This window comes from Drosophila albomicans, chromosome 3 (assembly GCF_009650485.2).
Source record: "Drosophila albomicans strain 15112-1751.03 chromosome 3, ASM965048v2, whole genome shotgun sequence".
NCBI classification, from domain to species: Eukaryota; Metazoa; Arthropoda; class Insecta; order Diptera; family Drosophilidae; genus Drosophila; species Drosophila albomicans.
The window spans coordinates 48,694,615-48,707,003 of record NC_047629.2 but is presented as its reverse complement, the minus strand read 5'-3'; the positions used below and the strand labels follow the sequence as shown (position 1 = coordinate 48,707,003).

The window sequence follows — 12,389 nt, the reverse complement described above, 5'->3', positions numbered from 1 at the left end:
TCACGATTAGTTAATAAACTAAGGCAAGCTGGGGATTTTTACCTTTGCTTCTAAGGAAAAGCAATCAAATTGGCTTAATTGAGTAAAGCTTTCACTCACACCAAATACATTTCAAACAGAAAGTTTCCTACAAATTTTACAATGTTTCGTTAATAATCTTGTACCTAATAAGCTAAGTTTAAATGATTCTATTATAAACATCAAGTTTGGTTTAAAACCTTTAGCTCTCAACTGAAATTTCAGCTTAGAAATGTTGGAAATAGTTACCACGTATTTCTTAGTCTGATGCAGACTGTTCTTAAGTCACTTCATAAACTTAAATTCAGTTTTATTAGCTTATTTTATACTATGCCTATATAAATTTATACAGTTCAAGTTAGCATGATTCCAGAGTCAAGCAAATCCTCTCTCTCTCTTAGTTGTTTATTCAGAACTGTTGAGGTCATGCGGTGAGGTGAACATTGAGCTGATAATCAGCTTGAGACTAGTCTATGAAATGAGAGAGAGAACCTTCTCTAGCCGGTGGGAGGAGGAGTGCAGATACCCAAGTGTAGACGACGAATATCTGAGGATTACAAAGTAGTTACATTAATCTGCTTCCTTTACTTAATGAATCGAACTTACTTAGACCACAGCGCACAGCACAATCGAAGCGTCCACCGTTGTAATAGTTGACATTGTCGCTGCCACAAATGGGATTGTATTCGCTGGTCGCTGGACAGGATTGGATGCAGGCCTGGATTTGTGGCGAAGCAGTCGGTGCTGGAGTTGTTGTCGTAGATCCCGTTTCAATGGGTCTTCCACGGACAAAGGTGCTGGCCAAGTTCTGATCCCAACCGGGGAATTGAGGAGCAGCTCCGACTGCTGCGATCAGCAAGATCAGCATTGCTATAAAAGCAGCTTCAGTTAGCGAATAATTTCGATAAGTTATCTATTTGTTTGTTTTTAATAACTTACCAAACATGTTGAAGCTTTCCATTAACTTTTTTTTTTGTGGTGTTCGGTACGAACTTGTTGTCCGATCGACTCTGAGATTGAAACGCGTCTGAGACCGTCAAACGTCCCGTCACGCGTTTATAACACGAAGGTCAGCTCAAAAATCTTTTGGGTATTGATTTGTTTTATTCTGCGTTGTATATAACAGCGTCATACGCAGTTCTCTCTCTAGTATCTCTCTCACTTCTCGGGGAATGCCCCAAGTTTACCAGAGGGCAGAAATGAGTTGCCAAGTAGAACTACGAGTATAAATATGAATATAGGAGTTCATTGTGAGTCATCCACGTGTGAAGTTAATGTGGGAAATGTGCTAAATGCAGCAGATCAAGAGAACTGAGATACTGAATTATAATTACAGAGGAAGTTAACTTCCAGAACGCGTGAGTTCAAGAACGCTTAAGACATTCTACTAGTCTAATGATTTGAATCATACCAACGTTTAGAGAACTACGATTTGTCTTATTCTTCATATCATTTATTTTACTTTAGTTTTGCGCATAATAGCCTACCATTTTTTTCAGAGTTATACAAATCCGATTAAACTCTAAAATGTAGCACTTAAACCGGTTGTGCTGCATTCAGAGCGAACCAACTTTATTATTTACATTTTATAGAAGCACTAAGGATATGGAAATTGATGAGGAAGCTCAGTGCATAAGGTTGAGCATGTTATGAATGTCAATAATCTATAGACTAAACAGGGAAACAGGTTACAATTCCACTTTATAAGCGCATAACAACTAAAAGCCTTTTCGTTATATTTCATACTAGACTTTTTAAAGCGACTTACATTTAAGCCAAGTAAAATTTAAAAACAAGTAAGAAAGCTACAGTCGAGTGTACTCGACTGTCAGATACCCGCTACCCATTTTGAATAAAAGCAATATATTTTGCGGTATCATTTTCAAAATATACCGAAAATACTAAAAAAAAAAAACCAAATGGTATGTTTGGTATATCGATATAGTACACCATTCAAAATATACCATAGACGGCACAATATACCAGATTGTCAGCCAAAGCAACTAAAACCCCTTGTAAGTAATCGTTTTTGCCCATACAAAAGTATTTCTTTAATAACTTCGAGAATTTTTATCTGATCGCAACCAAATTTTCAGAAATCATAACTACTATAGTTTTTATTATATATACCAAAATTCGCAACTCTAGCTTTAAAATTACGCTTGTTATTCGATTTTTTTGATTTGCGGGGGCGGAAATTTGAAACAAACTTGATCTGCGTGCAAACATAACAAATGCTGTCGAAAAAAATTATAGCTCTATCTCTCATAGTCTCTGAGATATAGGTGTTCATACGGACAGACGGACGGACACACAGACGGACAGACACACAGACGGACAGACGGACATGGCTAGATCGTCTCGGCTCTTGACGCTGATCAAGAATATATATACTTTATAGGGTCGGAGATGCCTCCTTTTACCTGTTACATACATTTCCTGTCGGCACAAAGTTATAATACCCTTCTACCCTATGGGTAGCGGGTATAATAAAATTATATTTATGTAAATCGAAACTTGTATACTATTCAGTTAAAAGAAGTAAAACGTTTGCACAGGGCATTGTAATTTCGATGAGACCCTAAAAAGAACAAAAAAGAAAACTACAGCCGAGTTTGCTCGACTGTGAGATACCCGTTACCCATTTGGAATAAAACAATATTCTACAAATATACCACAAAAATTCTAAAATATACCAAGGGTCATACTTAGTATATCTTAGAAGTACTACATTCGAAGTATACCATAGATATCAAAATATACTAGATTGGCGTGTGTAGAAGTATTTCTTAAACAACTTCTAAAATTTTTATCAGATGCATTAAAACTCTCAGGAATTCAAAATACTACTTAAATAGAAACCAAAACCTTGGATACAGTTTCCTTTAGAAATAAAACATTTTCTTTTGCCTTACAGCTTAAACACTAAACTTTTTTTTTTATTATTAATTTTCAGTTTTTTTTTTCGTTTCATAAGTTGCAATTTCAATAATATTGTATTCGATTTAACTTAATATATAATTTTGAGGTGTGTGTTACACAATTTGGTGAATGAACATAAAATATGGTAATTGAATTGAAGGAGTATAAAGCAAACAGTCAATCTATATATAGATATATATAAATATATAGGGATATAGTACATATGTACAAATGATGTTTCGATAATACGTTAATAAACCCCCGGATGCAATCTCAATAAACGAATTTACAGAGCTTCGTAACTGGTTGAAATTTAATTGAAGTTTTTGTTCTGCGATGCATATGCGAACAGAGAATTGTTATGATTGAATGGATGGATATATATATAATATATATATATATATACTTATGATATTGTATTAAGACTGTACTGCACAAAGATATTGTCATAGAAATATTCGTTTGACGATTACAATTTGTCGTTTCCTATTTTTTGTTTTTGTTTGCTTTTTTTGTTTTTGAGGTATTTTGTCTTTTTACGAGCTTGGGGGGCAAGTTTAGGGAGCATCATAGAATTCTAAATTTATGGGGGCCTAAAATTCAAAATGGCATTAAATCGGATCAGCTATCAAAAAGTAATAATTTGGACAAGAAAGCAAGAAAAGAAAAGAACATACGAAATTTGGGTTGAAACGTCCGCTTTGGCATTTTGTCAGTGAGGGAAAATAGAATGATTTATATATACTAAATGAATATATATATGTATGATCTATTTGCCGATTTTGAGAGGTTTGTTGTTCATTGGTTGTTGTTGTTTTTCTTGAGAGGAGTTTAAGAACTATTCTTGCGCAAAGCAAAGATGCGTTGCTGTTGTTGCTGCTGCTGATGACGACGCTGCTGTTGCTCCTGATTATGTTGTTGCTGCTGCTGCTGAGCATGCTTCACAAGTTGATTCTTGGCAGTTTTATGGTTGTAATTGTTACGTTGCGGCTGCAATTGTCGCTTACTATTATTGTTATTACTAACACCCGGATGCTCCATGCTTGGTCCCTTCTGCCGCTGATCGGCAGTGAGCAGAAAACCCGTCAGTTTGCCATCCCAGATGATCAGACGAATGGGCACAACGGAGAGCAATTGTAGCTTGTAGGGCGGCTGTTTCATGTTGTGCTCGGCGACAAGAATGTGATTGGGTGCATTGTGCATATCGATGAGCACACGTTGCATCTTATAGTTAATACTAATCACATGTCCCGACTCCAAGGTAACCACATTCATCATGTGCTGGAAGATCTCAATGACAACGGCACGCATGTAGATCGCTTGGCGATTGCTCACATAGCGTTTAAAGAACAGATTGCTGGAATCATCGCCAGCTTGTTTCGCATTGAATTTGCGTTCGTTGGCGATTTTCGTGAGCTTCGCCAGCTCATCGCAAGTGCGTCCAGGTGCTGGGCAGTAATTGAGAGCAGCGGCCAAAAGACTGTAAAGATAAGTTATTCAAATATTGATTGTTTTATTTGATGTCAGTATTTCATGCTCACCGATGCACCAAGATGTCGGGATAACGTCGAATGGGGCTGGTGAAGTGCGTATAGATGGGAATGGCCAATGCATAATGCCACAGATCACTTGGCAGTGTTTTGCCCTCGCTGCAAAAGTAGCTGCGTATGCAAAAAGAGAAACTTTCATTACAAGCTAACCTCAAAGTGTGTTAGATTAATGATAACTTACTTGGCACGCGCCATGGGCTTCATGAGCAGCTGGCTAAGGCAGGCAGACATGGCCACTGGATCGGCAGCCTCGCGGCACAAACGCAACATGCTCTCGTGCAGCGCCTTCGACGAACCATAATCCAAGTCCAAGCCCTGGGCGAGAAGTTTTTCGCGCAGCGACTTCAACGATTTGGTCAACGGTGGCGGATGATTGCGCAGCACAGAGATGTTGGGATAGGCATCATGTATGAATCGAGCCACCGCTTGGTTGGCCAACAGCATGTACTCCTCAATCATGTGATTCGCTTCGCGCAGTTTCTCCACCTCAAAGCCAATCGGTTCACCGCTCTGCGGATCGAGTGTGAAACGCACCTTGGCATTGTTGATAGTGAGTGCTCCGTTCTCAAAGCGCTGCGCACGCATATTCCTCGCAATGCCATTCAACCAGGCCACACGCTGCACCACATCGTTGACACTGAAGCCGTTGAGTATGTTGGGAAAATCATCAGCGGTGAAACTCTCCTGCGGATTATCGATAATCTTCTGGGCATGTTCGTAGGCAAATTGCGTACACGAATTGATCACAGAGCGTGTGAAACGTGGCTGCGTCAACTGTTTGCCATTGCCATCCATACGCCAAAACACCGAGAACGAGAACTTGTCCTCGCCTGGGAGCAATGAGCAGCGGAAGCACAAAGGTTTCGGCAGCATGTGAATGACCTCGTTGGCCAGATATATCGATGTGGAACGCTCTTTGACAATGTTGTCCAGCTCGCTGTTCTCCTGCAGATAATGCGCCACATCCGAGATGTGCACTCCCACCTCGAATTCGTTCTCCGCCAGCTGCTCGATGGACATGGCATCGTCCAGATCACGTGCTGTCAACGGATCAATGGTAAATACGCATCGCTTGCGCATATCCAAGCGATTCAACAGATCATCCGATCCGAGAGGAGCCGCTGGCTGGGCATACATCTCATTGAATCGCTCCTCGAAGGGCACAATGTCGCGCAGATTGTTGTGAAAGAGTATGGCCTTCAGTTCATCATCCAGATTGCCCACACGACCCACGGGCTGCACCAGCTCAGCAATGCAATGACCATTGCAATCGGTTTCCAAGACATGCGCCACATAAAGCAGTCCACAAATCTCATCAGGTTGCTTGTTGGCCATGTGACTGGCGCAACTAGTCTGAGAGATGTACAGCATAGGCATGCGTAGATCAAAGGGACGAAACTTGTAGAAGAGCTGCGGCTCCTCTTCGGTGTTCTCATTCTCGCACAGTTTGCTGGGATTGGTGAACGAAATGTTGCCCACAATTTGACGCAGTTCCGTTTGACGCACGATTGAAATGACAAAGGCCTTGGGACAATTGTCCGATGAGATGACCACCACATTCTCATCATCTGTATCCTGTGATTCCGTCTCCTCCGACGGCTCCTCATCATCAGCTGCAAAGTACAACACAAATTAAAAGTGAATTCCCTGCTATGAAAGTGGTGCTCCATAAACTTACCCAGCGACAACGAAGCCTTGCCACCTGTGATGTTGTCAAGTGCTGCATCATTTGGGCGCGCCACCGTTGCTCCTGGATTCATGACAAAGGCACGCACCGTGTCGCCATCGAAGGCATAACGACGTGCCACCGGCAACAACACAATGCCATCGCGATCGAGCGTCTCGCGATCCGTGGACATCGAGATGAATGCCTGACGATTGTTCTTGCGATTCACGCGTATCTCATCCTCCACAATCCGGCCATAGCCAGCAGTCACCAAGCGTTGTGCATGCGCCTCAAGATCACCAAAGTCTCCCTTGAAGATCAGCTCTGGCGGCAGCTGTGCGTCACTGCCCGCATATTGTTGCACAATGCGATTGATATAGCCACGCATGGCATCCAGCTCCGTTTTCATGGAACGCGGTGGCTGCTTCTCGTTGCGCTGCTTCTTGCGATACCGCGTCCGTTTCTGGCGAGGCGATGGAGCAGCTCCATTATCAGTGCCACTCGATTGCTGTGGTTGTGACAAAGAAGCGCTGCTGTTGCTCGTGGTGCTGGACACTTCGGACTCATGACGCGAACGCTGTCCTCCCTGTTGTCGATTGCCCAAGTGTGGCCATGGCATCAGGGAGAGCACCACATTGTTCTTGATCAGCAAATCGGCGTAATATTCCACATCCGGATGCCATTTACTTAGCTCTAGCACCAGCTCCTTAAGCGATGTCACCTGCTGTGTCAGCGTATCCACTTGTTCGCTCAGCTCCTCGCGCGTTTTTTGTTTACGCTTGGCTTTCTTTTGCTGTTGTTGTTGTTGTTGCTGCATCTGCTGCTGCTGCTGTTGTGGTTGCTGTTGCTGCTGTTGTTGTATCTGCTGTGAGTTCGCGTTACGATGGGAAGGCGGCACATATTTGGAGTTCTGGAAGTGATTTGCAGGCAAGCACACTTGCAGCGGCACTGGAACAGCTTGAATATTGTTCTGCCGTTGATGTTGTTGTTGTTGTATAGGAGCAGCTTGTAGCGCCACCTGTGGCTTGGCAGCGATAAAGGTTCGCATAAATTGCTGCGCCTGTCGCTCGATCAGCGGAAAGTCGACAGCTTGTTGTTGTTGACTGCTCATCTCCTGATGTGTCCGCTGCAACCGCGTCGCCAGACGTTGCGTGTGCTGGCGCAATAGTTCAATGGACGCTATCGCATCGGGATAATCGCCTGCATTGTTATTGCTATTGTTGCAATTGTTATTGTTGCCTTGTTTATGTTGCATTGTAGCAGCACTTTCTAAACTCCCCATGCTCGATGTTTCGGACATGTTTCATAAAAAAACAGAACAAAAACAGTTACTTGTTGGCTTTACTTACAAAACGTTCTTTATGACAAAAAAAATGTTTTAATCTTCGCAGCGTATTTCACATACTTGTGACAACAAACACTCTCAATTGATTACGAGGTAGCGGCAAATTCGAATATCCCCAAAATTTTTTTCTCTCTTGCTTACTTTTTCTGTTTCACTGCGCATAACGTCAACTATGTTTTACACCTACTAGTTATGTGGAAGAAATTGTACTTTTAATTTTATATGTGCTAACAGCTGCAAATGTTTATTCATTTTATTATTTTTAATTGTAAATTACAATCATTTTTATTAAATTGTGACGTCATACTTCTCTCATAAGCTTTCAACTCGCTGAATCATGCTATCGAAAATTGCCCTCAACTAAAGTGAAATTTATCGTTACTTTTCGATAGTTTCGAATGTTTGCCACAAAACATGGGCAGTTTGTCCATAATTCAACGGTATTCGTAATGTGAATTGTTTACGTGATTTTGTTTTAATATTTGGAAAACATTTACAACATGCTTAACTATATAACTATAAAAAAAGAGAGTACAAACAACACAGCGTCAATTCAAGTGGTATATTTGAGTATATTTTCTGTCATAAATCTGTACGTTTTGTAAATTCAACTTGTAGCTAGTGTTGCAAAACCTTCGCGCCATTTTTCTACATATTTTCACCCATTGATTGCATTTTGGAGTACAACAAAAAAATCTTGTGATTTCGCCGAGCTGCTGCCAAAATGTTGTTGAATTTGTGCATTAAAAAAAGTGAGGATCACTAATTACATACATATATTGTTGGTATTGTGTGTGCAATGCTTGTTGTTGTGTGTTGAGCCGCGTATGTATGTATGTGTGTGCGTGTGCAAGTTTCTCAAGAAATCGCTACTCAAGAAGGTACACAAAAAAGAAATTTATTGTTTATTTATTGTAATTTTGTAGCGTAGCTAGAGCTAGCTTTTGCCCAGTTTTGTTTGTTGCAAATCTTATGAGTTCTTCGCTTTGTATATTTAACTGCTAACCATAAACACACACAACACACTGACTTACACACACACACACAACACACACAAACACAAGAATCATCATCCAAAAAGAAAAAAAAAAACACAAAAAACTATGAACGAGAAGCGCCAGAAAAATGACTGATGTAAATTGTCTTACAAGTGAGCAAACAACAGTAGAAGCTGCAGTATTTACCACGCCCACAAAAAATGTGTCAGCTGCAACAGCAACATCGCCTTTTGTATTGAGAGCTCCGCCCAGCGCCAAATCCAAATTGATATTGCAGAACATGGAGGAAGTGCTCAACTCGGTGAAGCAGAAGCATCGTGAGAAGCACAAAAGAAAGCGTGAAGAGAAGCGACGTGCGGCAATGTTGGCCGAAGCCGAAGCAGCAGCGGCAACAACAACAACAACGGTAAACGGCGGCCACGTGCAACCGCTGCGCGAGAAGACGGCGCGGGAAAATGGAAGTGGAACGGGAACAGGTATGGGAACTGGAGCAGCACATGGCAAACGCAAGAGCAGCACACCAAACGTGGTTGGGGATAAACAAACGTCCATCATGAAACACTTTGCCAAGACTGAACAGAAATCAACAAAAACTGCCGCCACAAACGTGTTTGAGCTGATGATGGGTGCGCGCCAACGCTCGTTGGGCGCCAATGCCAACGGGCAGGCGTCGCCAACAGAGGATGCAGTGGAAAGTGGAGCGGCTGAAACGCCGCAGTCGAAACGCAAGCAAATGCTGCAGGAATGGAATGAACGCAAAGGCGGCGCCAAGCGACGCATGGCGGACGAGGCACGTGGCGATTACATTGAGCAGCAGATGGAGCAGCGCGCCAAGCGGTAAGCAAGCGGTTAACTAAACAGATTGCAACAATTAACTGAACCTTCTTGCAGCTTGAAGAAAATGTTGACGCAGCCGGAGCTGAGCAAACAGCAAGCAGCGGATCCTGCGCCTCATTCAGCGCCCACAAAACGTGGTCGTGGTCGTCCACGCACGCGTCGCCCCAGCGCCGATGTGGATAGCATTGTGACTGCCGCAGCTGCTGATGTGGAAGCGGTGGAGTTCCTCAATAAACTGTCCTCACCCACCAAGAAGCGTGACAGCCTATTGGGGTATTTCCCCAAGGTGATATCACCCACAAATACCACTGCCGATCAGATTGTCAACGAGACGCCGAAGCGTAGACCGCGGAACAGCAAAAGCTTGCTGGAGACACCGCAAGTGCAGCAGGAGGAGCTCAGCACGACACCTTCGGGACGTCCGAGACGTTCGTGTGCCTCAAAAGCACGCTATGATTACGACTTGGAGCCAAGTCCCACCAAATTGAAACCATCGGTGACAACGACAATCGAAGCAGCAGCAGCAGAAGAAGAATCCATAGAAATCATTGATTTGGACAATAGTAATCCAGCAATTACGCCAAAGAAATTGGCGCCGCTTTTTGTGCGACAATTGCCCAAGCCAAGTCTAGATCCAACAGCGTTGCGTGCACGTCGGGAATTCCTGCACTCAGGAGTGCCGGACAAGATCCGGCAGGAGCAGAATCGTCAACGCAATTACGAACAGTACTATGAGGAAACTTACGAGCTCTTTCCACGCATTGCGCACGTGGGCAGCGAGCAGCGCGAGAAGCGAAAAGTGGCGAAGTCGAAGTTCAAACTGCGAGCTGAAGATGGGAAGGAGTTGACAGCCCGGAAACCAAGCGTTGGCACCATAACTAGCTGCAGTCGCTTGGATTTTGCGGCGGCACCAAGGCGCAACCTCAGCTGGACACCTTTGCCAGTGGTGGACAATAAGCGGGCGATGGTGAAGAACTGGAAGAACCTCTTTGATCGGTTTCCCACCTTCAAGTGTTACAATCAAATGCGCGAAAAGTACAAACACTTTAGCGCCTTTGATGCGGCCCAGGATACGCAACCAATGGGTGAATCCTTTGTCGTCACACGACGCACGCGGCGTTCCATGGAGCAGCAGTCGTCGGCGCAGAGTGAAGAGAATGTGAAGCCACCAGCAACGGCGCCCAATGGCGAGCTGCTCTTCACCGAGAAGTACAAACCGTTGCTGTTTGAGCAGGTGCTCGTCAATCTGACGCCCGTCCAAGAGTTGCGTGACTTTCTCGCCAATTGGAATGGCGCCGGCGGTGGCGGTGGTCAACGATCTTCTCAAACTGCCGACGACTCGCTGGACTTTGGCAACGACTCCAATTCGATGGGCGTCAACTGCAATACGATGGTGCTGCTGGGTCCATGCTCGAGTGGCAAAACGAACGCAGTCTTTGCGCTGGCCAACGACATGAACTTCAATGTGCTCGAGGTGAATGCGGGCATGCGACGCACTGGCAAGAAACTGATGCAGGAACTGCAGGAGGCCACGCAATCGCATCAGATACGCAAGGATGCCAAAGCGGGCGCAGCGCCAACGCAACAGTTGCTCCAGAAGCTGCAGTTGAACGGACTAAAGGCGAAGCGTCAGCAGGGCATCGAGGATGAGGTGCGCAAATCGTTGATACTCATCGAGGATGCGGACATACTGTTCGAGAACACCGACGCCGGGTTCACGGATGCGATCTACACGCTTGCGGCGAGCTCGAAGCGACCCGTCATCATTGTGGCCACCGATGAGAATTGTGCGCATCTGCAGCGTCTCATGCAACAGAACACCATCAGGTTTCATTCACCCAATGCGTTGAATATCTCACGTTTTCTTGCCGTGCTCGCTTTGATGGAAGACTGTCCCATTGAGCTGGACGAACTGATATCGCTGTATCTGTACAATCAACAGAATCTACGCAAAACTCTCATGGAACTGCAGTTCTTCGTCCAAAGCGGCGGCGATACGTACACCACAAAGGTGCAACAGCAGCTGCAGCAACCGGGAAAATCGCCGAGTCGTTCGCCCAGCAAATCCGCACGCCTTGCCACGCTCGATGGCGTGCACATTCATCAAAGGCTCTACGAGTTCTACACGTGCACACAGAACGTACAGCATTACATACCATTTCCCGTCAATTTTCGCCTGTTGCGTTTGAATCTAAACGAGTTGATGCGCAGCTCCACGTTGCTGCAGGAGCTGGAAAGCGTCAATGCACCCGCATCGCGTGCTGGCGTCAAACGCAAGAGTCGTTCACCAAAGAAGACGTGGCTGAGCACGGCGACAACAACGAACACCACGTCGCTGTCGACGTTGGCCAACTTTTATGAGCACATCTCAACGGCAGCGTTGCTGGAGCAGGAGCACGGCGGAGGCGACGGTTTGCAGCCGCATCTGGGCGAAGAGTTGGCGCACACGCTGGTCGAGGGAGCGGTGACGTCGTGTTTAGCCGCCAAAGGTTATGCCTACAATCTGTTTGACAAGTCTGAGGAGCGGTAAGTTGATATGACTAATCACACAGAACTTGCAAACTCATTCAAAACTGTTTTATTTCAGCATCTGTCTGGCGGATCAACTGGGCAGCTATTGCATGCGCAGCTCTTCGTCGCGCGCCTTGGATTATGAGCCGGCATTGCGAAGCATTTGTCGCAGCGAAAAACAACGTGCGGGACTCGAACGTCGCTCGAGTCGTTTTTATCATTATCTACGCAATTGTACTGTGAATAGTGTGAGCAATTTTGCCACCGAACTCTACGATGCGGCATGCGAGGTGTTGCTAGAGGAGGAATCACCCACAACAACAACAGCTGACGATGCAGAACAGAAAACAGCTTAATTAGTCGAATATACACATATGTAGTGCAAAAAAAAAACCACACAAAAAATTGTAAATGAAAAGCGAGCTTATTTTGGAAAAGCTTAACTGAAGTTTATACACAATTGCGATACGCAAAGTTGATCTTATATTCTATTCGTATTAGTTAAATGACTATGATGGATGAGTGTGTTAGTTAACTACTAT

General features: G+C 44.4%; 3 protein-coding genes across 9 annotated transcripts in view; 1 reads left to right on the top strand and 2 right to left on the bottom strand.

Moving 5' to 3' along the window:
• Positions 1-311: 311 nt before the first annotated feature.
• The window catches only part of LOC117570320 (uncharacterized), a 75,654-nt gene continuing 63,576 nt past the window's right edge, over positions 312-12,389 (bottom strand). For 3 of the 6 annotated variants that reach the window (XM_052003470.1, XM_052003471.1, XM_052003472.1), the window contains exons 2-4: positions 958-981; positions 625-888; positions 312-565 (exon numbers count right to left, since the gene is read on the bottom strand). In XM_052003470.1, the coding sequence (XP_051859430.1) occupies positions 516-565; positions 625-888; positions 958-979 (336 nt within the window). In that variant the 5' untranslated portion in view covers positions 980-981 and the 3' untranslated portion in view covers positions 312-515. Of the gene's footprint in view, positions 566-624; positions 901-957; positions 1,064-12,389 lie in introns of those variants that run through there. The other 3 variants (XM_052003469.1, XM_034251862.2, XM_052003468.1) reach the window with 3 other exon arrangements.
• LOC117572586 (DIS3-like exonuclease 2) lies at positions 3,683-7,588 on the bottom strand. Its single transcript, XM_034255470.2, has 4 exons — positions 6,169-7,588; positions 4,672-6,103; positions 4,482-4,601; positions 3,683-4,420 (listed from the first exon to the last, which is right to left on the bottom strand). Exons 1-4 carry the CDS (start codon positions 7,454-7,456, stop codon positions 3,772-3,774), a joined length of 3,489 nt encoding a protein of 1,162 aa, XP_034111361.1. The 5' UTR covers positions 7,457-7,588; the 3' UTR covers positions 3,683-3,771.
• Positions 8,118-12,295, top strand: LOC117572588 (enhanced level of genomic instability 1). 2 transcript variants are annotated; one of them, XM_034255474.2, is made up of 4 exons: positions 8,119-8,253; positions 8,653-9,336; positions 9,391-11,862; positions 11,924-12,295. In XM_034255474.2, the coding sequence occupies exons 2-4, from the start codon at positions 8,780-8,782 to the stop codon at positions 12,201-12,203; spliced, it is 3,309 nt and encodes a 1,102-aa protein (XP_034111365.1). In that variant the 5' UTR covers positions 8,119-8,253; positions 8,653-8,779; the 3' UTR covers positions 12,204-12,295. The 2 variants fall into 2 exon arrangements, with proteins under 2 accessions (XP_034111363.1, XP_034111365.1); XM_034255472.2 differs by having other exon boundaries at positions 8,118-9,336.